Source organism: Staurois parvus, unplaced genomic scaffold, assembly GCF_062004578.1.
Source record: "Staurois parvus isolate SC_StPar_1 unplaced genomic scaffold, SC_StPar_1.0 ptg000437l, whole genome shotgun sequence".
In the NCBI taxonomy this organism is placed as follows: Eukaryota; Metazoa; Chordata; class Amphibia; order Anura; family Ranidae; genus Staurois; species Staurois parvus.
The window spans coordinates 977,383-1,000,259 of record NW_028318233.1 but is presented as its reverse complement, the minus strand read 5'-3'; the positions used below and the strand labels follow the sequence as shown (position 1 = coordinate 1,000,259).

General features: G+C 47.2%; 1 protein-coding gene across 1 annotated transcript in view; it reads right to left on the bottom strand.

Annotated features, from left to right (window-relative positions):
- Positions 1–278: 278 nt before the first annotated feature.
- Positions 279–22,877, bottom strand: part of RUFY2 (RUN and FYVE domain containing 2) — a 69,102-nt gene continuing 46,503 nt past the window's right edge. The window contains exons 10-14 of the mRNA XM_089687744.1: positions 9,484–9,585; positions 7,107–7,220; positions 6,483–6,647; positions 5,150–5,244; positions 279–3,551 (exon numbers count right to left, since the gene is read on the bottom strand). Of these exons, the coding sequence (XP_089543870.1) occupies positions 3,443–3,551; positions 5,150–5,244; positions 6,483–6,647; positions 7,107–7,220; positions 9,484–9,585 (585 nt within the window). The 3' untranslated portion in view covers positions 279–3,442. The remainder of the gene's footprint in view (positions 3,552–5,149; positions 5,245–6,482; positions 6,648–7,106; positions 7,221–9,483; positions 9,586–22,877) is intronic.

Below are 22,877 nucleotides of genomic sequence, written 5' to 3'. Positions count from 1 at the left end.
TCCTAAGTATAATCTAGCCCCAGAAAAATTGAAGATATAAACAGTAGATTGCTTTGAATCTACTTAATTGAACATAAAAAGTTCAATTTCTGAATGTAAAAGTCCAAGGTTTGTTTTCAAATAGAAAATACCCGATCTGTCTCTAAATATCACCCCTATCTTACTAGATAAGAGCCACAGACAAAAAGATTTACTATACTATCTGTTAAGGGCAGTATTGTGAGATGTATAAAACATATGGCCTGCAGATGTATGATAATGAAATATGGAACTGCAAATAAGAAAACATTTAATTTTAATTAACACAAAAGAAAGGTTTACTATAAAAGAGTTATTAACTTGTTACACTAAAGGTGTGCTACACCACATACAATGTCCATGTGAAAAACAGTACATAAATCTTACAAGGTGAGAACTTAAAGTACATGCTGTATGAAAGAACACCTAGGCATTCTAAAATATAAACAGAAACACACTAAAAACAGTTACACGCCAGTAATGTACAAGGCACTTTTGAGCATTAGAGAAAGTCTATAAAGTTGCCAGAGGGGGAGACAATATAATAGAAACAGGTTGGATCTACAGTATAATATGAACTATCTGAAACCCTTGCGTTTAAATGTTTGTGTTTTATCTTTACGTACAGGTTTGTTACAACTCCTGTACAAGAGTGACGGTGGTATGTTAGTGTTTTTTTATTCCTCTTTTCATATAAAACATTTTTTAACAACAGGCAGCCTCACATGATGTTTAATAGGACTTTATTTAAGATTATGTTTTTGACTTTTAAAGAAGGCACAATAAATAGTTTAATTTATTACACATAAGGATTGCTACCCTACTGAGACAAAAGTAGGAATGTTTAGAAGAGTAAGGGCCACAGGTATTAGAAGAAGGGGAATTACATATTCTCCTAAACCAATGACTGACGGCTGACTCTTTATCAGCCTCTAGCATGCACAATTTCTTCTTCCATACAGACTGAAAACTTACTGGGCACAAGTAAACAGTGTCCTAGGCAGCTCACCACAAAAGCAAATTGTGTCTCTCACTGCAACTACCATTATTGGTTTACCAACGACTACACTCCTAAGGGGGATAGTGTCATTAACAGTGAATCGGCTCGGATGACTTTCCCACAGGAAATCAGTTCTATAAGGACATTGTTTTGCTTTAGCATTATACATATACTGCCTTCTGTTTCTGTGACGTTTCTACGAGGATATATTCTACTGGACTGAACACGCAGCAGACTTAGAATTTATATTTTATTTCATTTAGTTACTGAATAATTGTACAACATTGTTTATTTTATGGGACTTTACACTGAGGAATCTGTTGTGAAGCAGTCTTAGGCTGGCAATACACTATACTATCTAATTGTACAATCTACTTTAGATCTGCCATCAACTACACTGCTCAAAAAAATTAAAGGAACACTTTTTAACCAGAGTATAGCATCAAGTTAATTAAACTCCTGGGATATTGATCTGGTCAGTTAAGTAGCAGAGGGGATTGTTAATCCATTTCAGCTGCTTTTGTGTTAATGAAATTAACAACAGGTGCACTAGATGGGCAACAGTGAGATAACCCCCAAAACAGGAATGGTTTTACAGGTGGAAGCCACTGACATTTTTTACCCTACTCATCTTTTCTGATGTTTTTTTTTTACTAGTACAGGCTAGACAATGACACCCTGACTTCCATTAGGTATCGGGATGAAATCTTTGGACCCATTGTCAGATCCTACACTGGTGCAGTGGGTCCTGGGTTCCTCCTGGTACACGACAATGCCCGGCCTCATGTGATGAGAGTTTGCAGGCAGTTCCTGGAGGATAAAGGCATTGATACCATTAAATGGCCCCCACGCTCGCCTCATTTAAATCCAATAGAACACCTCTGGGATATCATGTTTCGGTCCATCCAACACCACCAGGTTGCACCTCAGACTGTCCATGAACTCAATGATGCCCTTGTCGAGATCTGGGCGGAAATACCCCAGGACACCATCCATCATCTCATTAGGAGCATGCCCCGATGTCTGGCAAGCATACAAGCGCGTGGGGGCCATACAAACTACTGAGTACCATTTTGAGGTGCTGCAATGAAATTTCAGCAAAATGGACTAGTCTGCTGCATCATTTTTTTACTTTGATTTTCGGGTTGTCTTTGAATTCAGTCCTCTGTAGGTTGATCATTTTCATTTCCATCAAATGATGGGGCATCCTTACATTCTCAACACATTACCCAGTCCATATCAGTATATATATCCAGCATGATATTTTTCCCCATTGAGATGTGATGTGTTTTCAAAGTGTTCCTTTCACTTTTTTTGAGCAGTGTATGTAGTACAAGGGCCTGCCTAACTAGATACAAATTGATTGCTTAGGTTTGTCCTCTTATTACATAGTTTTGGTAAATCTAAAAGAAATTTTACAATCAGATTGCCAGCTTTATGGTCAGCTTTAGTGATTTCCTAATTATTAGTACTGCAGCGTTGTTTGATCCACTGGCAAGCACAGATTGTCACTTTAATATTTTTATTATTTTGGGATAATAGGAATATACTTACTTTGAGAATACTGTTGGTGCCTTTTTTACTATATTATTTGATTCTCTAAGCTATGCACTGTTTACACAAGGTGTATATCACATGTGCTTTTTGGCTCCCCTACTATGAAGGCAAAAGGGTAAAAGAACTGCTCTCGGAAAAAAGAAAGCACATCTCTATGTTGGGGTGCTTCTTTGGGACATTCCAGAATCTGCAGGTATGTATTACCTGTAGCAACCCATATTTTTACACAATTGTATAATATGGGAACCAACTTTATTGAGGGGAAGGAGAATAGGCCAGCAGCTAGGAGGTTCCTACACAATTGATACTCTCCCAAATGAGAGAAGCTTCCTAGCTTTGTCTCCTAGTAATGTATCTCTGGCCTTGTATAGGAGGAAGACCAATACTCTCACTGGACTTGATTTTCCTAATAAAGAGGTCTCCTTTGCTATATATAAAAGAAAAAATAAAATAAAAATACATCACAATGACTTGTCATGAATCCTCATTTTATGTTCAAGTTACAGCACCACAATATGGAGCCTGACATCCTTCTGATTAATGTGTTCTTTGCTGGAGTGCAAATTATTTGGGTGTAAATAGGTAAAACTTAAAAGTATGTTAAACAGACATAAGCGGGCAAAGTTAAAATAAAACTAAAATGACCAGGTTGAAATACAAATACATTTTTTACTATCCAATGAGAACCTGGAGCACTTACTGTAGTACACAAAATAATATATTTATATATACTGTTTTCTAGAGTGTCTGTATAAATATGTTTAATAACAAACATATAGGTTAGTTAGATATTGTAGTACATATATTTTACAATATATCATAGATGTTAATAAAATTACTGTATAATGCATATTTGGTCATACAGTGCTAGAATGATATATCTTTAATAAGTTTATATTGGGGGGCGGATTCAACACTTGCAGCCTTCACATACGTTATTTCAATGTTCCTAGATTGGCTTAAAACATCTTTATCGCTGTTTGTTATAAAATGGTTTCAAAATAAGGGGAAAATAAATAAAATGGAAACAAAAAAAGAGAGAAAACAAATTAAGTTTATTAGGAAATGTTGTAGTTTTATTATTAAACAATGTAACCACTTTTTAGAATGTATCAACTTGGTAAACAGTGCTTAAATAATACCTTTCAATAATGCGTAGCCAGTTCCAACCTCATGTTATCTGTACTCATCCTCACCTCTACTCCAGACCTCAGGTCACCATGCAAAACTCTTTTATTCTCCCCAGTACCAGTGGGCTGTATGGTACTATGCATGCAGAGCCTTTTCTCCATAGGCCCTAACTGAGAACCTGTCATTTTGCAAGCCAGCAAGGAAATATGTTCCTCATTAAAATTAATGGAAATGGTGGCAGATACTACTGTACGGCCTGGCAGTACTGCAAAGGAATGAGCCCTAATGGAATGTTTATTTCACTGATGTTTCTATATTAAACCAGTCTTTGGGGAAGAGAAATACTGTACATAGCTAGTGCCAGTAAAAGAAGACTCCCTGACCACAAGAGACTGTAAAGTCTGAAAACATCTGATCATGCAGGGGGAAAGAAAAGAAAACCCTATCAAGCAATTGTTTCCCAGATATGTAAGGCTTCCACCTGGTCTTCTATTTTCACTCTCTCAAAGTTCTATCAGGTTGACACTGCCAGCTTCCAGCGTAAGTTCCTTCAGGTAGGGCTTTCAGCTGCAGGAAGTCCTTGGTTTTCTAATATTTTCTGGGGCCTGTTGGAAGCCTAACACTCATTTCAACACTTTTAGACAGGCTTAAGACTTCCTGTGTCCCTCAATGGATAAGTAAGAAAACAGTATTTTTTTTAACTTTCTGTAAAATCATTTTTTTTTGTAGTCCATTGAGGGCCATAGGTCCCATCCATCTGCTTTAAGGGATAAGTTCACCTCTCTGACCATGTTACATGTTACACCCATATTTGGGGTATAACATGTTTAGCCTCAGAACTCTCTCCCCCCGATCCCCTCCTCTTTGTGGCATCTTCTCCCTGTACTCACTGCCACAGCCCCTGCACGGCCGAGTCATTGATTCACAGATCGCTATGAATAAATGAACTAAAAGTACCAACAACCTTTGCGGCTGTCAGCTTGTAGTTCTCAATGAACTACCACGGTTATGCTGAGCACTGTGGTAGTTAATTCATTCCTCCTGTCAGTGTAAAACTGTCTGCTTGTATGAGGTACAAGCAGACTGATTACACTGACAATCTGCAGAAGACCTGCATGGCACCTGTGATCTACTGATCGCAGGTGCAATGCTTTACAGGCTTCTAAAACAAAAAATAGAAAATGCATGTTTTTTTAACTGCAAAAAAATGTGTATTTATTATTTTTTGTAAAAAGGTGAACTTATCCATTAAGATCATGCTGAAGGGGTTATTGAGGGCTGGCCTACAGTTTGTTTGAGAGTTTACATCCTCCTGTAGGTGGCAGTAAAACCCTAAAGGTTGAAGACTTTCTTTGACCCTAAATGGACTCCTAGAAAATAATTTTTATGACAAATACAAAAATCTTACTTTACAAAAGATAGATACTCCATGCATTTTCTTACCTCTCTTCATATGGTTTTCTGCAAGCTGACATTTGGGAAGACTTCCCATCCTGCTCATCAATCACATCTCTTTTTTTGGCTTCCTCTTCCGAACACTGCATGTCAAGCAGAGATTCAATCAAATATTTTATATTTAGTTTAGAAATGCTTTAGAATAATTTATTAAATCCCAGTGGATTACATGCTCGATGTGCAACACCACAGTTGACTTGATACCAGTACTTTTACTCTGCAGACTACTTTTGTCTACCTACAGCAATTTTTTTCCATTAAGTAAGAAGGAAGATGTGAATGACTGCTATGGGCAGCAAGAACGTTTTTTTGTTTTTTTTTTAACCTACTTTTTACATCCGTTTTGCATCTCCATGCTTGTGATCTGCAGCCACCTTCTGTCTACATGCATTCCAGTGATGGATACATGGCATTCTTGAGTGTGTTGGTGTTGGCACTATTTCCTTATGGTGACAACAGTGGACCATGCCTACATATTAGTCAGCATGAGAAGCCCTTGTGACTGAGTGCTTTCACAGAGGCAGAACTTGAAACCAGAGACAGCAAATTGCCACCCTACAGGTTAAATTGAGATTTCAGAGTCTGGGCTTACATGTACTTTAAAGCAACAATATCAGGGGGTTAAAAAATGCATGTTTACTTATACTTTTGAGTCAATGTGGTCATCCAAGGCAAAGCTACAGAATGCATCTAATGGGGGAAGGCATTACTGTATATAGAACTCACAGAGAGCTGGCATAAGAGTTCATAGGAGATTGGCTTAGCATCCCTAATTTATTCCCCCCCCCCTCCATTCACTGATTTTTGTTAGGCTACTCTCCTATAACAGATTAAACTTTGGCACTTCTAGAGTTATCTACACTAGATGGGTGAGATTTCCCTCTTCAGTTCGGTGGAGTCTTTGTACCACATCTGCACTGACTGGGCCCCACACTGGAATGCTTTCCTTTTTGAGCATGACCTCCAGTTAAGGGAGCAGGAGCAAGTCATTGTATACAAGTACATAATTTGCTCTAAATTTTACAAATCAAGTGAATGAGGAGAACACAATCAACTGCAGGAAGTTACAGGATAGAAAATGAACAATGAAGTGCGGATTAATGAATAGCAGAGTTAAGGGCCCATTCACACTTGTGTGTAGTCCTGCACTGTGTTGCCAAAAAGGGTCATGAATGTCTTTTCATCCGTTGTGAGCCCATTCATAATGAATATAGTGCCTATATGCAACGGACATTAGCTCATGCGGAAAGAATGTGTATTAATAAGCCACAACACTTAGGTGTGAATGAATCTTAAAGAATGTTTCCGCAAGCCCCTTTACCTGCATTTTCTGGTACATCTCAAAGTTAATTGCCTTTACTTCTTCCAGTTGCTCTTTTAGACCAATGAGAGTATCTTGCTTTTCTAAAATGTCTTTCTCCAACAACTTAACTGCAAGTTCAATCTCATGCTGCACTCTTACTGGCTCAAGGTCAGTGTCTGATTCCTGAGATGGTGGAAAAAAAAGAGAACAGAAAAATGTTGTGCAGTCACAAAAGCAACAAAGATAATTTTCTGACAAAGTCATATATCTTTATATATCTAAATGTTACACTGAACTAAAAACTTAACTGTGAAATATAAAATGAAAGCTATAACCAACATGCCAATATGTAGCAATAAAAACATGATAATATTTCTAAACCTTTTTTACCCTACTAAATATACCAGGTTTTATTGCTGTTAGTCCCCTGTTCCTATTCTGTCTGGCAGCTGTCAAATAGTCAGGAAGTGATGAGAAATTATAGGCTTGCTTACATACAATTTCAGGGTTTCTGGTTATTCGCTTCCATGTTTTTGTAGCCATCCTTTATATATTATGAACTTAACAAGGGGAAAGCCATGCATCTACAATCTCAGTGGTTGTATTTATCAGTGCAATGACTGGCTATGCAGTCATACCCACCTGTCTCAGCTGTGCGTCTTCATGATGCGTACATATGTCAGTAAAGATATCATTCAGCCCATGTCTTGTATGCTGTCTGTATATCTGCTCCGCTTCAATACTGGCCTTGGCTGCCTGTGTGTAAACCTCATGATTACAATCTAACATGAAAAGTTGCAGGGATGAAGTAGATGGAAAAAAAATTATGAAAAGTAGACAAGTGGCAAAAAATTTTAATTAATAAAATGGGTGGAAAGTTTTTATGAACTACCAGTAAACAGCTTTGTAGGAATTATTTTCACCTTTGCTAAAATATAGCAAAAAATACCTGGGAAAATCTTTATATAAACATGTAATGCTCGCCACACATGGAAATGTTCAGGAACCAGCATTTCATTGCAAGAACTTGGGAGACATGAATACTAAGCACAGATATAAGTCTAGAGACTGAATCTGTGCAAAAGTACAAGAAAAAGCAAAGCATGAGGGAAGGAGGGAGGAGGGCAGTGTGGCACGGAGCTCCATATCAACAGGTAACTACCGTAAAGGGACACAGAAGCTAGTAGGCTGAAGGTATCAAGGAAGCAGAGGAAAGAATGTCATTCAACAATGACTAGAGCTGGTGTTGTTCAAAAAGGCTTTATGAATCTAACATTGACAGTAGAATAAAAAAACAGTATGCATCGATCAGTCTGGCTGAAAACAATCCCTACAATCTATGTCACCTGCCAGCAGGTGCTCCATCGATGATAAGTCATTTACAATAGTAGTCCACATCGTAATGTAAAAGAATAATTGAGTTTCTGTGGCTTTCCACATTCTGGAAATAATTGTTTAGGTCGTGACAAGGCAAAAGCTAACATCCGCTTTAATGCTCTTATTCGAACCAGGCAGCAGAGACAGCAAAGTGATCTCAGTAGATATTTTCACTTGTGTAGATTGTATAAAGTAAAAGGTACAAAGAAAACTTTGCCAAAATGGTTGTATTATGCTGAAACTTCACCAGATATGCAGATATGTACTTTTATGTTGTAGTCAGCCCCAGCACAAGTCATAGGAGGAGGATAACATGTTACACAGTATATTAGTGGGGCTGCATTACCGCCAAGATAGTAGTTTTACATTTTTCTTCTAGACAGGCTTTTTTTTTGTTGTCTCACGGGGGAAGAGGTACATTTTTAGGACATTCACTTCCAAGGTCACCAAATCTATTATATTCTTTTAGGACACTGGACAGCATAGTCAAGGGGGAAGATGCACTCACCGGCCACTTTATTAGGTACACCTTGCTAGTACCGGGTTGGACCCCCTTTTGCCTTCAGAACTGCCTTAATTCTTTGTGGAATAGATTCAACAAGGTGTTGGAAACATTCCTCAGGGATTTTGGTCCATATTGACATGAGTTACTGTTGCCTTTCTATCATCTCGAACCAGTCTGCCCATTCTTCTCTGACATCAACAAGGCATTTTCGTCCACACCACTGCCACTCACTGGATATTTTCTCTTTTTCGGACCATTCTCTGTAAACCCTAGAGATGGTTGTGGGTGAAAATCCCAGTAGATCAGCAGTTTTTTTTAAATACTCAGACCAGCCCGTCTGGCAGCAACAACCATGCCACATTCAAAGTCATTTTAATCCCTGATGTGAATGTACAATATATGTATGTAAAGCGCTGCATAAATTGACGGTGCTATATAAGTACCTGAAATAAATAAATAATCCCCTTTCTTCCCCATTCTTATACTCGGTTTCAGCCTCAGTACATTGTCTTTATCACATCTAGATGCCTAAATGCACTGAGTTGCTGCCATGTGATTGGTTGATTAGCAATTTATGGTACCAAGCAATTGAACAGGTGTACCTAATAACGTGGCTGGTGAGTGTATATCCAGTATAAAAAAGCAGATCATCTGCATACAACCCACATTTATGATGATGGATTCTGATCTGTAAGCTTGAATAGAAGGGTTATTTCTGATGGTCACTACCAAAATGCTCCACCATAAGAACATATAATAGGGACAGGAGTCAACTCTGTCTTTTGTTGTTAAACATAGACATAGGTGCAGACAGTATAATTAAGGAGAATCCTAGCCATGGGGTCAGTGTAGAGGGTCCAAACCTTTGCTATAAAAGGTATATCCCATGTTTAACTGTAGAAGGATAGCTTCAGGAATGACCAATGTACCCAGTCGATGGCCTGCTCTGCTCAACTGTCTGACAGCAAGATGGGATCAATCTGCATTGAGCCAAGGAAAGCAGGTTAATGGTATGGTTGATATTATCCCTGGCTTCCCTGTATATGACAGAAGACAGGAGTGGCGTGGGCCCTTACTTTTAAATGATCAAGTATGTCAGAATAATAACATCTGTTTGTGGAAAAAAAATATTTCTACCTCTAGATGTTGATGAGCTTTCATGAAAATCATGGCATTGTCGTTCCTTAATTGATGGTTTTCCTCTTGCAATTTGATAATATTATTCTTGGCTATTGCTAACTAAAACAGAAACACAAAGGTAAGCAAAAAGGAAAAAAAACACAAAACAATCCAATACAAAAATAGTAACAGAGATTGTAAATATTTATCAAACATGTCCACTTTCATCTTTGCTACAGTTGCACATTTCTGGGTGTGTCAAATGAACATTGGCAAAGTTGGGTAGCAATTTGATGGATAGGATTCTGGATGTATGAGGACCCAAGCCAATACGCCTAAAGTTGTCAGGTAAAACTAATATGTATGTACATGTGTCTGTATGCTACTCCGGTTAACATACAGTGGATATAAAAAGTCTACACTCCCCTATTAAAATGTCAGGTTTCTGTGATGTAAAAAAATGAGACAAAGATAAATAATTTCAGAACTTTTTCCACCTTTACCTTTGGTTCACACATAAGCGTTTTCCTCAGTGTTTTGCAGAAACACACTACAGTCTGTGTAACATGATTTCTAGAGATGAGCGAATTATTCAAAAATTCGGTTCGGCTGATTCGCCGAATTCGCCGAATAAATTCGCTTCGAGCCGAATATATTCGCTGCGAATTTAACTTATAAAAAGGGTGTTTCTAGGCTTCAGAGAGCCTTTATATTAGTGCAGAACACTGTACCTTTAATTTAAATGCCCTTGGAGTCTGCTGGGGAAGAGAAATAATACTGTCAGTCAGTATGACATGCAGATGAGTGCCGTCGATCTTAGAATCACCGCACACTTCACTCATTTGGGCAGTCACGGGGCCAAAACCAGAGTGTGGAGCCACAGTGTGGCGGTGGAGGCAGCAGCAATGGGAGGCCATACAGCACCCTATGACAAAATGGAACCCACCAGCAGTGTGAGGACACCTGAAAGTGGCACATGGCAGAGTGTGGCGATGGAGACAGCAGCAATGGGAGGCCGTACAGGGACCCATGACACACTCTGGACCTGGCAGCAGCATGAGGAGGCGGTACAGGGGCCCATGACAGATTACGGGCCTGGCAGCAGCATGAGGAGTCGGTACGGGGGCCCATGGCAGATTACGGGCCTGGCAGCAGCATGAGGAGGCGGTACAGGGGCCCATGGCAGAGTGGCGGAGCGTAAGCAGCTAAAATTGAAGGCCATACAGAGGCCTATGTTAAAAAGTCCCCCCAGCAGCAGCGTGGGGAGACGACTATCAAGAGTCCAATGGCAGAGTGGCGGAGCAGAAGCAGCTTCAATTGAAGGCCATACACAGGCCTAGGTTTAAAAGTCCCTCACAGTTAATTCCAATAACGAACTCTACTCCTCCGTGCAATCTACTTACGAGACCCTGGGCAGGTCTGGGTCCAATTTGTGGTAGAGACTGGTTTTGTTCAGCCATCCTTGAGCGAGTAATAACAGGTCTGTGCTGCCCTTTGGTGTCTGGCTTAATGCGCACAACACTGAACGTCCCAGCGTTTGTCAACGATTTGCCGTTAAGTGATGCAAACCCGCTGAACCACATTCATGAGGAGCTGGTACAGGGGGCCATGAATCAGTATGGACCTGGCAGCAGCGTGAGCAGACGACAGAGGCACATGGCGCAGGGTGGCGGTGTAGGCAGCATTATTCTGAAGCCATACACAGGCCTAGGTTAAAAAGCGGAAGCCGTCAGCAGCGTGAGCAGACGACAGAGACACATGGCGCAGGGTGGCGGTGGATGCAGCAGTATTCGGAAGCCAAACACAGGCCTCGGTTAAAAAGCGGAAGCCGTCAGCAGCGTGAGCAGACGACAGAGGCACATGGCGCAGGGTGGCGGTGGAGGCAGCAGCAATGGAAGGCCATACAGCACCCTATCACAAAATGGAACCCACCAACAGTGTAAGGAGACCTGAAAGTGGCACATGGCAGAGTCTGGCGATGAAGTCAGCAGCAATGGGAGGCCGTACAGGGACCCATGACACACTCTGGACCTGGCAGCAGCAAGAGGAGGCGGTACAGGGGCCCATGGCAGAGTGGCGAAGCGTAAGCAGCTTAAATTGAAGGCCATACAGAGGCCTATGTTAAAAAGTCCCCCCAGCAGCAGTGTGGGGAGACGACTATCAAGAGTCCAATGGCAGAGTGGGGGAGCAGAAGCAGCTTCAATTGAAGGCCATACACAGGCCTAGGTTAAAAAGTCCCCCCAGCAGCAGCGTGGGGAGACGACTATCAAGAGTCCAATGGCAGAGTGGCGGAGCGGAAGCAGCTTCAATTGAAGGCCATACACAGGCCTAGGTTAAAAAGTCCCCCCAGCAGCAGTGTGGGGAGACGACTATCAAGAGTCCAATGGCTGAGTGGCGATCCGGGAAGTCAGCGTTGTGATTGCAGATGCAATGCAGAAATTCTACGAAGTAATGCCGTGGGTGCGAAGAAGATCATATACCGTCGTACTTCCATCCATAAGACGGAACAACCTGCGAACCGGGAGCTTTATTGCCCTGACCCGCTGAGCAGCTTCTGGGATACCCAAGAGGCCCATGGCAGAGTGGCGGAGCGTAAGCAGCTTCAATTAAAGGCCATACAGAGGCCTATGTTAAAAAGTCCCCCCAGCAGCAGCGTGGGGAGACGACTATCAAGAGTCCAATGGCAGAGTGGCGGAGCGGAAGCAGCTTCAATTGAAGGCCATACACAGGCCTAGGTTAAAAAGTCCCCCCAGCAGCAGTGTGGGGAGACGACTATCAAGAGTCCAATGGCTGAGTGGCGATCCGGGAAGTCAGCGTTGTGATTGCAGATGCAATGCAGAAATTCTATGAGGTGATGCCGTGGGTGCGAAGAAGATCATATACCGTCGTACTTCCATCCATAAGACGGAACAACCTGCGAACCGGGAGCTTTATTGCCCTGACCCACTGAGCAGCTTCTGGGATACCCAAGAGGCCCATGGCAGAGTGGCGGAGCGTAAGCAGCTTCAATTAAAGGCCATACAGAGGCCTATGTTAAAAAGTCCCCCCAGCAGCAGCGTGGGGAGACGACTATCAAGAGTCCAATGGCAGAGTGGCGGAGCGGAAGCAGCTTCAATTGAAGGCCATACACAGGCCTAGGTTAAAAAGTCCCCCCAGCAGCAGTGTGGGGAGACGAATATCAAGAGTCCAATGGCTGAGTGGCGATCCGGGAAGTCAGCTTTGTGATTGCAGATGCAATGCAGAGATTCTATGAGGTGATGCCGTGGGTGCGAAGAAGATCATATACCGTCGTACTTCCATCCATAAGACGGAACAACCTGCGAACCGGGAGCTTTATTGCCCTGACCCGCTGAGCAGCTTCTGGGATACCCAAGAGGCCCATGGCAGAGTGGCGGAGCGTAAGCAGCTTCAATTAAAGGCCATACAGAGGCCTATGTTAAAAAGTCCCCCCAGCAGCAGCGTGGGGAGACGTCTATCAAGAGTCCAATGGCAGAGTGGCGGAGCGGAAGCAGCTTCAATTGAAGGCCATACACAGGCCTAGGTTAAAAAGTCCCCCCAGCAGCCGTGTGGGGAGACGACTATCAAGAGTCCAATGGCTGAGTGGCGATCCGGGAAGTCAGCGTTGTGATTGCAGATGCAATGCAGAAATTTTATGAGGTAATGCCGTGGGTGCGAAGAGGATCATATACCGTCGTACTTCCATCCATAAGACGGAACAACCTGCGAACCGGGAGCTTTATTGCCCTGACCCGCTGAGCAGCTTCTGGGATACCCAAGAGTTTGGCTTCTGTGGGGAATATGGTTGAAAACTGAAACTTAAAGGCATGTTGATGGAAGGGCACCAGTGTCAGTGCTCCGGAGGGAATATAGCTTCAAAGCTGACACTTGAGGTATATCGACGGTCAGAGACCACAGGAAGTGGAGCTTGCGTCTTAAATCGACTGAATGTGGCAGATGTGAAACGTCTACGGGCCGTATATGAAACGGGTTGTTCCTCTTTCTGGAATAAGTGTTGGAAATGGCCACTCTTTTTGGTGTGGCGTTTTGTCTATTTAATTCCGATAACGGACTCTACTCCTCCGTGCAATCTAGTTACGAGACCCTGGGTAGGTCTGGGTCCAATTTGTGGTAGAGACTGGTTTTGTTCAGCCATGCTTGAGCGAGTAATAACAGGTCTGTGCTGCCCTTTGGTGTCTGGCTTAATGCGCACAACACTGAACGTCCCAGCATTTGTCAACGATTTGCCGTTAAGTGATGCAAACCCGCTGAACCACGTTCATGAGGAGCCGGTACAGGGGGCCATGAATCAGTATGGACCTGGCAGAGGTGTGAGGAGACCCGAAAGTGGCACATGGCGCAGGGTGGCGGTGGAGGCAGCAGTATTCGGAAGACATACACAGGACTAGTTTAAAAAGCGGAAGCCGTCAGCAGCGTGAGCAGACGACAGAGGCACATGGCGCAGGGTGGCGGTGGAGGCAGCAGTATTCGGAAGCCATACACAGGCCTAGGTTAAAAAGCGGAAGCCGTCAGCAGCGTGAGCAGACGACAGAGGCACATAACGCAGGGTGGCGGTGGAGGCAGCAGTATTCGGAAGCCATACACAGGCCTAGGTTTAAAACTGGAACCCAGCAGCGTGAGCAGACTACAAAGACGCACATGGCAGAGGATAGATCTGGCAGCAGTATGAGAAGGCGGTACAGGGGCCCGTGGCACAGTGTGGTGATGGGGGCTACAGCAACTGGATGCCAGAAAGTGGCCGATAGGGCTATATACTGCATGGAATTATAAAGTTGTAAAGACAGCGGCCTATAAGGCTATACACACTATAACAATCATGACTTGATTGACCATTGGCCTATAAGGCTATACACAGCATGAATATCATGACTTATTCTGAGAGTGGTTTGGAAGGCTATATACAAAAAGTAATTCATGAGCTGTCCGGACAGCGGACAATAAGTACATATATACAAATCAATTCATCAGCTGTCCAGCCAGCGGCCTCAAAGGCGACACATATAGAAAGCAATTCATGAGCTGTTCAGACAGCGGCCTCTAAGGCGACAGATATACAAAGCAATTCCCGAGGTGTTCAGGGAGCTGCCTGAACGGCTAGGTTATTACTAAATATATTTTTGTGGCCAAACATCGGCCTATAAATAGATGTCTACACAGTGACAAAAAATTATGTCGCCAGACAGCGGCCCCTAAGGCGACAGATATACAAAGCAATTCCCGAGGTGTTCAGTGAGCGGCTTGAACGGCTAGGTTATTACTAAATATATCTTTCTGGCCAAACATCGGCCTATAAATAGATGTCTACACAGTGACAAAAAAGTAGGTCGCCTTACAGCGGCGTATCCTACAAATTGACATTATAAGAAATGGTTTAGACCAAAAAAAAAACTTTGATGCGATGCTATACCTTAGTAGATTGTGGAAAGTCGACAAGTCAAGCGTAACTGTGTACATTACAGAAAATCTTAACAAGACAACCAAACATGTGGCCAAACCGTGACCGATACAACAAGTTAACAATGTAAGAAACATGAGGGGACCAAACCGTGGCCAATAAATAAACAGTCCACCTCATTGATGAGATGGACAACACGTGTCAAATAAATATTTAAAAAAATTGCTATTCCATCGGTCTGGAACTGGTCGACTATAAATAATTAAAAAGTTTAAATTCATGTGACAGTCGTCCAGCGACGTATAAATAATTTAAAAACACCAATTCATGAGGGGCCCGACCAGCAGAGTATAAGTCATTAAAAAGGTTCAATTCATGTGACGGTCGTCCAGCGAAGTATAAATAATTTAAAAACCCCAATTCATGAGGGGCCCGACCTGCAGAGTATAAGTCATTAAAAATGTGCAAAACATGAGTCGGCCGACCAGCAGCCTCTCAATTAAATATATATACAAATGTACGGATCAGGTGGAGGTCTTCCATTTGTCCCTAATAACATGTTTGGGGCATGATTCATGGCGGATTTAGTCAGTTGTGTCAGGAACTGGTGGTTTGAAATTATTACATTATTACATTACATTGAGTTTATATAGCGCCAAAGGGTTTGCTCAGCGCTGTACAATAGAGGGGGGGACAATACATGAAACATTACAGCAGCTACGAACAGCACACGAGGGGTAAGAGGGCCCTACTCTTTCGAGCTTACAATCTGGGAGGGAGGGGGTAGTGGTACAGGAGGAAGTGGCTGTGGGGGATGGAGTGGTAGGAGGAATGAAGGAGAGCAGCAGTTAGGTGAGGGTGGGGTAGGCTTCCCTGAAGAGGTGGGTTTTCAGGGAGCGCCTGAAGGTGAGGAGGGAAGGTGACAGTCTGATGGATTGGGGTAGTGAGTTCCAGAGGATGGGGGAGGACCTGGAGAAGTCTTGCAGACGTGCGTGTGAGGAGGAGACCAGGGAGCAAGATAGAAGGAGGTCCTGTGAAGAGCGAAGGGTACGGGTAGGGTGGTACTTGGGAATCAGGTCGGTGAGGTAGTTAGGGGCAGTGTTGTGAATGGCTTTGTAGGTCAGAGTGAGTAGTTTGAATTTGATGCGTTGGGCGATAGGGAGCCAGTGGAGGGAGAGGCAGAGGGGGGTGGCAGAGGTGGAGCGGCTGGTGAGGTGGATGAGTCTGGCAGCTGAGTTCAGGATGGTCTGAAGCGGGGAGAGTTTGCACTGTGGTAGGCCGGTGAGGAGGGAGTTGCAGTAGTCAAGGCGTGAGATAATCAGGGAGTGCACAAGTAGTTTAGCGGTGTCTGGGGTAAGGAAGGTGCGTATTTTGGCGATATTGCGGAGGTGGAGCCTGCATGTGTTTGTCAGTGATTTGACATGAGGTTGGAAGGAGAGGTTAGAGTCCAGAATGACCCCAAGGACTTTGGCTTGCGGGGCGGGATTGATGGTGGTGATGTTAGTAGTGATGGATAGGATGGGGGGGGGGGGCGCGGGCAGGAGGGAAGACGAGAAGCTCGGTTTTGGAGAGGTTGAGTTTGAGGAAATGGAGCGACATCCAGTCAGAGATGTCGTTTAGGAGGTGAGTGATGCGGGCGGAGAAAGTGGAGGTGAGGTGAGGGGTGGAGAGGTAAATTTGAGTGTCATCAGCATAGAGATGGTAGTTGAAGCCGTGGGAGTGTATGAGTTTGCCAAGGGAGGAGGTGTAGATGGAGAAGAGAAGGGGTCCAAGGACAGAGCCCTGGGGGACCCCAACAGAGAGGGGGAGGGAAGGGGAGGTGGCACCATTGTAGGAAACGCTGAAGGAGCGTCGGGATAGGTAAGAGGAGAACCAGGAGAGAGCGGTGTCTCTGACGCCAAGGGAGAATAGTTTATTAAGGAGGAGGGGGTGGTCAACTGTGTCGAAGGCCGCGGAGAGGTCCAGGAGGAGGAGGACAGAGTAGTCGCCTTTGGCTTTGGCGGTAAGTAGGTCGTTGGTGATTTTGAGGAGGGCGGTTTCGGTGGAGTGTAGGGGACGGAAGCCGGACTGTAGTGGATCAAGGAGGTTGTTGTCAGTTAGGTGGGCGCTTAGGCGGTTGTAGACTAAGCGCTCCAGGAGTTTGGAAGTGAGTGGCAGCAGGGAGATGGGTCTGAGGTTGTTTGGGTCAGAGGGGTCCAGGGAGGGCTTTTTGAGTATGGGGGTGATGTGCGCATGCTTTAGGGGGGAGGGGAATACGCCGGTAGAGAGGGAGAGATTGAAGATGTGGGTGAGGGAGCAGATAGAGAGGGAGAGATTGAAGATGTGGGTGAGGGAGCAGATGAGGGAAGAGGGGGGTGACTGGAGGAGTCGAGAGGGGATAGGGTCTAGGGGGCAGGTAGTGAGGCGGGCTTCAGAGAAGACCCTGGTGACTTCCTCAGTGGTAGCGGGGCTGAAGGAGTGCAGAGCTGGTGGGGTTACGGTAAGCGGGGTCTTGGGTGTGGAGGGGGGCAGTGCGGTTGCGAGGTCAGAGGAGGGAAGAGATGAGGGGGAGATAGGGGGGGGGAGGCTAGGTGGGGAGGTAGATTGCGAGTTGACTATGTCCTGACGGATAGCATCAATTTTATTGTGGAAATGAGTGGCAATCTCGTGGGCGGTGAGTGAGGTACTGAGTGGAGGAGGGGGGGGAGAGAGCAGGGAGTTGAAGGTGGAGAAGAGTCGGCGAGGGCAGGAGGAGAGGGTGTTAATCAGGTTTACGAAGTAAGCCTGCTTGGCGGCGTGGAGGGAGGAGGTGTAAGTGAGGAAGGCAGATTTGTAGAGGGAGAATGAACGGGGGGACCTGGTTTTGCGCCATAGTCTCTCCAGTGCACGACTGCGACGTTTGAGGCATTTAGTGTGGTCGTTCTGCCATGGTTGGAGCGGTCTGGGTTTGATGTAGCGTGTGGTTAGGGGTGCCAGAGAGTCTAGGGTAGCTGATAGTGAGTCGTTGTACGTGTTAGTGGCTAGGTCAGGACAAGACAGTGGAAGGATTCTGTCGTGTAGGCGGTCGGCAGCTGAGTGGAGGGGGGCCGGGTTCAGGTTGCGAAGGTTGCGGCTGGTGATGGTTTGGCGCTCTGGGGGGGGGGAGTTAGGGGAAGGGGAGATGGAGAACGTGAGGAGGTGGTGGTCGGAGAGAGGGAAGGGGGTGTTAGAGAACTGGTTGAGGGTACAGAGGTGGGAGAAGACGAGGTCCAGGGTGTTCCCAATGAAGTGGGTGGAGGATTGAGTGTGCTGTGTGAGCGCGAAGGAGGAGGTTAGGTGGAGGAATTGGGAAGTAGCCGGGCTGTTGTCATTGATGGGGATATTGAAGTCCCCGAGGATGATGGTTGGTAGCTCAGAGGAGAGGAAGAAGGGAAGCCAGGCAGCGAAGTCATCCAGGAAGCGGGGTATGGATCCGGGAGGCCTGTAGATCACTGCGATCCTTAGGGGGGTGGGTGAGAAGAGCCGGATGCAGTGAGCCTCGAAGGAGGAGAAAGTTAGGGAGGGAGGATTAGGGAGGACCTGGAAGGTGCTCAGCGGTGATAGGAGCAGGCCGACCCCACCACCTTTGTGACCGCTCAGTCTTGGTGAATGGGACCAGACGAGACCTCCATAGGAGAGTGCCGCAGGGGAGGTGGAGTCAGTGGCCTGTACCCAGGTTTCGGTGATGGCTAGGAGGTTAAGGGAGCGGGAGATAAAGAGGTCATGGATGGCAGTAAGTTTGTTGCAGACCGAGCGGGCGTTCAGGAGTGCAACCGAGAGAGGGGGGATGGATGCGGGGAGAAGGGGCACAGATATGAGGTTGAGGGGGTTACGGCAGCTGGCGGGAGCAGGGGGGTCCCTAGAGGAGGGGTGAGGTGGCGAGGGGCCAGGGTTCGGGGAGATGTCCCCAGCAGATAGGAGAAGGAGAAGGGTGAGGAAGGTGGCATGGGAAGTGTAGGAGCGTGTGGGTCTGATAGTGGTGGCACGTGGGTCGACGGGGGAGTGGAGTAGCAGGAGGAGGTGGTGAGTGCCGTAGTGGGGAGAGGGGAGTAGTGAAGGGGCAATGTAGAGCTGTTTTGGGGGGGTAGGCGGGTAGAGGGAGGCGATTTTTGGGATGGTGGAGAGGAAAATGAGGAGGAGGAGTGCAGGAGGCATGTTGGGGTGGGTGCGGTGACAGTTGGGTCAGGGGAGGTGAAGGGATACAGGTCAGGGCAAGGTGTGTGGGGAATCTGTGTTACCATGGGAGAGTCATTTGAGTCCTTCTGTAGGGGTAGAGTGAGGGTGGAGGGCGGCAGCTGGTTGGCAGCAGTCTGTGGGTGCAGTAAGCTGGCGACCATGGGTGCTGTGGCATGTCTTCAGTGGGTACGGTGGTTCGGCTAGTGGAGGGGTCGTAGGGTGCGATGGCTGGGGGTGATGGTAGGCACGGCGACTGGTGATGCTGGCGGCTCGGTGACTGGGGTTGTTGAGGCCAGGAGTCGGGTGCTGAGGGCTCGGCGTCGTGAGGCGCTGAAGGTGTTGAAGGACCGTCATCAGAGTCGAGCGGGGCGTTGCGGTAGCGATCGTCGGCCCTGCGTGGTTTGTGCTCAACCGTGATCTGTTGCGGCCGGTAGGAGAGACCGCAGCTTCAAGGGTCGTGGTGGGCCATTAGTCGCCGGGGCGTCGCCAGAGGGAATAGCGTGCCGGAAATCAGGGTGCTGGGCGAGCGTTCCCTGGTGTGGTGGCTGGCTGGTAATCCCAGGTGGGGTGGTGGGCAGGGGATCCCCGGTGGGATGGTGGCCGTGCTATCCCTGGTGGGGTAGTAGCGATCCCTGGAGGGATAGTGGCTTAGGGTCCCTGGTGGTTTGGGGTTTCAGGTGGATGGTGGGATCCCTGAGTGAGTGAGTCCCTGGAGGCTGGCGGTGTGATGGTGGTTGGGCTCCCTGGTGGGTAGTGGGCGCCCCTGGTGAAGTACCTGGTGTCCTGGAGCGTCGGTGGATCCCTCCTGGGTTAGCAGGACCGTTGGTGGTGGTGGTAGCTTCCCGGAGCAGCGGAGGCGTCCCGCCGCGGCCGCAATTCCCGCCGCGATTCCAGCCACGGCTGGCAGGAAACACCGCGGCTTCGGGTGCCGCGGTAGGCCTCAGGCTGCTGCGAACCGCCGGAGCTCCGCTGGAGGGACGGAGTGACAATCCCCTTGATTAGTCTGGATTGAGGCGTGGATTAGTCTGGATCCCCTTGAAATCCAGACTAATCCACGCCTGATTCATTTTCACAAACGTGAGTCTCTCCACACTTTGGGTGGACAGTCGTGTCCTCCGCGGAGTTACAATACCTCCTGCCGCACTAAACACGCGCTCCGATGCCACGCTACTGGCCGGGCATGACAGCCTTTCAAGGGCAAATTCAGCTAGTTGGGGCCAAAGGTCAAGTTTCGTTGCCCAGTAGTCAAGGGGATTGTCTACCTCGGTTGGCAGGGTGCTGTCCAAGTAGGCCCAAGCCTTTTGTTTGAGGTCCTGCTCCAGGTCCACCTGATGCTGCTGCTGCTGCGGCTGGTTAGTAGTTTCCTCACTGCGCTGGTGAAAAAAAGCTACTCATCATCGACTGCAGACTGAGGCAGCCGCTGCTGGTGGAGCTGCCACTGCTCCTACCACCCCACCCCTCCCCTGCTGCCATGGCAGCGGAACGCGAGCGCACAGGGCCCACAGTGTCTGAGGATGGACGTTGGCGCAGAAAGGCAGAGACCAACTGACTACATAGGTGGTTTTTATAGTACTTTATTTTGGCCTCCCTCTCAGCAGGTGTGAAAAAGGCCACCATTTTTGAACGGTAGCGAGGGTCCAACAAGGTGGACAGCCAAAAGTCATCCCTCTGTCTGATGGTTATTATTCGGCTGTCGCTACGCAAGCAACCGAGCATGCTATGGGCCATTTGTGCCAAAGAATGCGAGGGACTCCCTGCCTCCATCTCCACAGCATACTGCCACGGTGCGTCTGGGTCCTCTGTCTCCTCCTCCTCCTCTACCAGATGCTCCTGCTCCTCCTGTCCGCTGAGTGGAAAAACCACCCATTTCACTCAATAATTCCTGAGCACCAATGTCCTCCTCTACCTCCTCCTCTTCTTCCTGTCCTGCCCCCACAGGGGTCATGTGGCGTTGAGATCTGTGCGCCACGTCTACCGCACCCTGACCAGCCATTGTTAACAGCATTTCTTCCAGGACGTGCAACAGAGGAATGACGTCGTTCATCCCATAGTCCTGCCGACTCACGAATAGCGTGGCCTCCTCAAAGGGCCTGAGCAAGTGGCAGGTGTCACGCATGAGCTGCCAATGGCTGACATCTAAGTTACACAGGGGAGTACCTTTATCCGCTTGTAACATCAGGAAATCGGTGATGGCCTTTCGCTGTTCGTAAAGGCGGTCTAACATATGTAGGGTTGAATTCCACCTTGTTGCAACGTCGCAGATCAGGCGATGCTGTGGAATTCCGTTCTGCCGCTGCAGCTCAAGGAGGGTGTGCTTTGCGGTGTAGGAATGGCTGAAATGCATGCAAAGTTTACGTGACATTTTAAGGATGTCTTGCAGTGGGATGGTGGATTTTAGGAACCGCTTGACAACCAGATTGAACACGTGAGCCATGCATGGCGCATGGATGGCACAACCTTCCTTGACGCAGAGCAGACACCATGTTCTTTCCGTTGTCGGTCAACATGGTTCCGATTTTCAGTTTGCGCGGAGACAGCCATCTGTCGATTTCTCTGTTCATTACACTCAGAAGTTCCTCCCTTGTGTGACTACATTCGCCAAGGCATACCAGGTGCAGCACAGCGTGACACCGTTGCGCCCTGCACATGTGATATGCCGGTCGGGTAATGGGACTTGGCACGGGGGTGGCGGATGAGGACACGGCGGAAGAAGAGGTGGTAGAGGCGGACATCTTTGCTGGACCAAGGACGTGCAAACGTGGAGGCAAAAGCGGCGTGACCTGTCCAAGTTGCTGGTGCGGCTGTGCCGGCACCACGTTCACCCAGTGGGCCGTAAATGACATGTACTGTCCCTGACCGTAGTTACAGCTCCACACGTCGGCGCTGCCGTGCACTTTGGCAGAGACCGACATGCTCAAAGACTGGCCCACCATCTCTTCTACATGTGAATGCAGGGCTGGCACTGCCTTTTTGGCAAAGAAATGCCGGCTTGGCACTCTCCACCGCGGCTCGGCACAAGCCATCATTTCTCGGAAAGGTGCTGAGTCCACCACTTGGAAAGGGAGGGACTGCAGCACCAGCAACTTGGACAGGAGGACGTTCAGCTTCTGCACCGTCGGGTGCGTGCTCGCAAACTGTTGTCTCTTGGAAACGGATTCCAAGAAAGACTGCTGACGGAATCCGTGAAGAGGAGTAGCAGGAGAAGGAGCATCTGAACGAGCGGAAGATGCCAACGAGCGACAACTCCCCTCAGCAGAGGTGTTGGAGCCATGACTGGCAGATAGAGGGCGATTGACGTCGGGTGACGGAGCAAGTAACGGAGCGGGTGATGGAGCGGAGGCTGGGGCAGGCAGAACCGCCGTATCTTTATCACGGTTTTCCCAGGCCACCGAATGGCGACGCTGCATATGCTGACGCAACGCTGTAGTCCCAACATTGGCCCCCTGGCCACGCTTGACTTTCTGGCCACATAGTCGACATACGGCTACGTTTACTTCCTCGGGCGGCTTGACGAAAAATTGCCACACCGCCGAGTAGGAAACTTTGCCCCCGCTACTCCTCACTGGCTGACTGCTACTTCCTCCGTGCACACCGGCACCACTACTGGCCGTGGTGGTAGGCTGCAGTGGAGCTGGTGCTCTACTCCGTGGCCGTTTGGCTCCATTGACACTGCTGCGACCCTGCTGCCTCCTGGGCAACCCACCGACTGTTTTGCTCGCTGGCAAGCTGGCACCCTCTTCTCCTGATGATGTGGAAGCAATAGCCTGATGACGACGAGGCTGCCAAGTGCGATCAGCCTCATCATCATCAATTAGGGTCTCCGCGT